At 38.7% G+C, this 3,479-nt stretch overlaps 1 protein-coding gene across 2 annotated transcripts in view; it reads left to right on the top strand.

Annotated features, from left to right (window-relative positions):
• Positions 1-2,760: 2,760 nt before the first annotated feature.
• The window catches only part of khdrbs3 (KH domain containing, RNA binding, signal transduction associated 3), a 279,380-nt gene continuing 278,661 nt past the window's right edge, over positions 2,761-3,479 (top strand). For both annotated transcript variants that reach the window (XR_001481820.1, XM_015394166.1), the window contains exon 1: positions 2,761-3,159. Coding sequence is in view for 1 of the 2 variants with exons in the window: in XM_015394166.1 (XP_015249652.1) it covers positions 3,069-3,159 (91 nt within the window). In the remaining variant the exon portion in view is untranslated. The remainder of the gene's footprint in view (positions 3,160-3,479) is intronic.

Here is a 3,479-nt window from a genome sequence, read left to right as displayed (position 1 = left end):
ACTGGATGATCTGGTTGAATTGTTAAGTGCCTTGAGATGACATGTTGTGAATTAAAATAAACTGAATTGAACTGAATTGGACAAAAAGGCTCCTTAAATAAATACTTGTCCATTGTTGGGGGTCTGTTAGTACTTACCAGAGGTCATAGTCATGCCTACTCCTTATGTTTATTTCTGTTGTAATAATATGCAAAAAAATGCAGAATGTAATCCATGTTTGTCCTAAATCAATAAATGCCTGGTGAGTCAACACGTGTCTGTTACTCATCACTGACTTATGTGTCTTTTTCCGCACTGGCAGCATTCCTCTAGATGTCCCGGGCGATTTCTCCTGTATTCAAGTCTATTAATGATGGAAATGGGTCAAAAGTAGAGCTGGTTAAATTGTTTGCTAAATATTATCATGATTTAAAAGCTTTCTGCTTTTAAAGGATGACTGCAGATTTGTTGGTTGTTTTACTACCTGACTTTTTGCCTGCAAACAGCAGTTGGTTTTATTTAATATATCCCAACTATCCTGTCAGATTAGTGCATTCTAAAGCTGATAAATGATTTATTTACAGTAAATAAATTTAAAAAAAGCATGAAAAGTACCATACAGCTCTTAACCTCTAACACTGATTAAATCAACTCCTCAGTCTCCCAGACTCCACTCCTGGATGCTCTCCCAATGAAATAAACATTGTTCTTTATTTGATTTTCCCCGTAAAGAACTACATACAATATAATATTATTCTGCATTATTACTTAATGTTACCCAGTGGGGCTGTGTTTCAAAATGTACTTCAACTGGTTTTATTAGTTTAAGTTAAAATGGTGCACAGCAGCAGCTGCAGCAGCAGCAGCAGCAGTGAGTCTCCATTTGTTATCTGCCTCATATGGTCTCCTGGGAATTTATTCAAACTTCATTTTCTTAAAAAAAAACAAAACACCTTTTCTCTGTCCACCACACTACTGTATATTTACCTCTGTCCTTTGCAACAAATGATTACATTTAGGATCAGAGTTTTGCAAGTTTTCCAGGCATCTATTTAGTGTGGAGGGCAATGAATACTTAGATTGTTTTGATCTTGCGGTGCATTAGATCAGATTAAGTAAAAAAAAAAGTCTTCTACAGCTGAAACCATAAAAGCAAAAAACACATATTTTAAATGGAAGTAAATACGAAATAAATCCAGAAATTGAACTTTGACAGTGTTCTAATAAAAAAAAAGGATTTACTAATACCTTTGCTGTTTACTCGGATTGTGTTTTTCCATGTAATCTAAATCTCAAGTTTTATTTGATCCTTTTTTTTTCTTTTTCTTTCAGATTTGATGCTTTTGATATTGAGTTTTACAAATTACATTTGTTTGAAATTGCATTTATTTATTTTATTTTCTTCCCTTTAATCCCAGTACATACAGTATACTCACGTTTGACCAATAGCAATTTGTCTTCACTCCTCACTCTATACCAGAGGTCATGGATTAGCGGACAGCAGACCGAATCCGGCTAATCGGGACCCAAACTGATTTTAAACATTAATAAATTACTGCATGTTGTCCCACGGTAGTGTCTAATTTCCCTTGCGCCGCTTCTCCTGTTAATATGGTGAAGCCCTCTGGAGCGTCGGGCACCAGGCTGCATGTGATAGAAATCAGCCGATGAGCTGCTGTCAGTCTGGGTTGCTGCTGCTGCTACTTTTAGACACAGCAGACAAACCTGTAGCAAGCCGGGCGATGGGAAAGAAGGAGAAGATGATGAGAAAAAGAGAGCAGAGAAAGTGTGGACTGCTGGAAGAACTGCGGTGAACTGGTGAAAGAAAAGTGAAATGGTGCTTAAAGATGACCCTGAACATTTAGAGGATTTTTGGCTCAACCTGCTGCTGTGAAGCAGGATTCTCCACCATGAACAGAATCAGAAATAAATATCGAAAAAACTTGCAAGGCAGCCTAAAGCCCACTGCTCTCATTAAGCCATAAAAAAAGAAAAGAAAAAACAAACGGTCAGTTCAGATGTTTTATAAAATATCTGAATCAGGAAATTGTCTATATACCAAACTGAAAGACTGTTGTTTTCTACTTCAAAAACACTTTAGATTTTAAAATGGAAAATTTTATATATATTTTTAATACCTTTTTATTTAAAAAGTCAATGTATAACAACATGGATGCATAACACCTCATTTTATTATTTGTTAAATTCTGTTTTAGGTAACAGATTATAATTAAAAATGTCTCCAGACCTTTAATGGTTGTTGATTTTCTCTATTTGGACCCTGCTGATTTTTTATTGTTTGCCCTTGATATAGAGGAAAATCCGCCCCCAGACTTTACAATAATGTTATGTGGAAAACCTATTAGAATATTGCAATTCGTAAAACTTGATTTGAAAAGCAGAAAACTGAGGAAAATAAATCGAAGATATAAGAACTTCAAAACTGTTTTTTTTTTTTTTTTAATGAGACAAAAATGAAAACTGAGTGCTGGTTGCAAAACAAGTAGAAGTTTGTGTTTGTGATTAAAAAAATATTTAAAGGATTTAAACATTCTTACTAAGGTAGTATATATATATTTATATATCTGCTGAAGGGAAGCAAAAGAGATTTTATAATAGTGAAGGTGTAAGCTTCTTTGACCAGTTAGAAACTCGGTGAGTGACTGATAATGAGATGCTAATGATTTCGATCAGCACCGCGGACAGCTCCCGGTGAGGCCCCGCCCCCTTCCCACAGGCTGCGCGCTCCCGCCTCTGCCTCACTTCAGCTGCGGACCGAACAGAGGAGCTTCAGAGAGCCTGACGACCGACAGAGGAGCGGAGCAGCCGGGCTGAGCATCACTGATGGAGTGAAACCAACCACCGCTGCTTCAACATCAACCGCTTTAGGAGAGGAGAGAGAGCGCGTGCTCCGCGAAGCTTCACCATGCTCTTCTAGCGCGAGCGCACACGGGTTCGCCTCTAAGAAAATCAACTTTGGAGCCTTTATTTTTACCTTCATTCCTGTTTGGACCGTGAGCAACTTTTTCCTGTTTAAATCTGCTGCGTATTTCACTCGCTTGTTTGGAACCTGAGAAGCTTTGGACGAGATGGAGAGCGAGAAGTACCTACCGGAGCTTCAGGCGGAGAAGGACACGCTGGACCCGTCCTTCCAGCACTCCCTGCGGCTGCTGGAGCAAGGTAAGGACCGGAGCAGGAGCACCGAGAGCCGGGGCTCAGCTGCGGCGCTAGGAATGCAAAGCATGGATAATCCTGAAATAAGTGGAGGTCTGTTCCAATGCTCGGGTTCACTGCTGCGGAGCTGAATGTGCAGAAATGAGAGAAACTGGAACAAAAACTTATTGTTGGTATCGAAGTTCGAGTAGATTTAATAAAGTTTGAGAATAGTTACAAACGTTCCTTCTCAGTTTAGAGACATTTTAGTGGAAACATATGGATCCATAGATTTGGAATTTCCCATCCATCCATCCATCCATCCATCCATCCATCCATCCATCCAT

Source organism: Cyprinodon variegatus, unplaced genomic scaffold, assembly GCF_000732505.1.
Source record: "Cyprinodon variegatus isolate N-32 unplaced genomic scaffold, C_variegatus-1.0 Scaffold675, whole genome shotgun sequence".
Classification (NCBI taxonomy): Eukaryota; Metazoa; Chordata; class Actinopteri; order Cyprinodontiformes; family Cyprinodontidae; genus Cyprinodon; species Cyprinodon variegatus.
The sequence above is the reverse complement of the archived record's forward strand: the minus strand, read 5'-3'. Positions and strand labels throughout refer to the sequence as shown.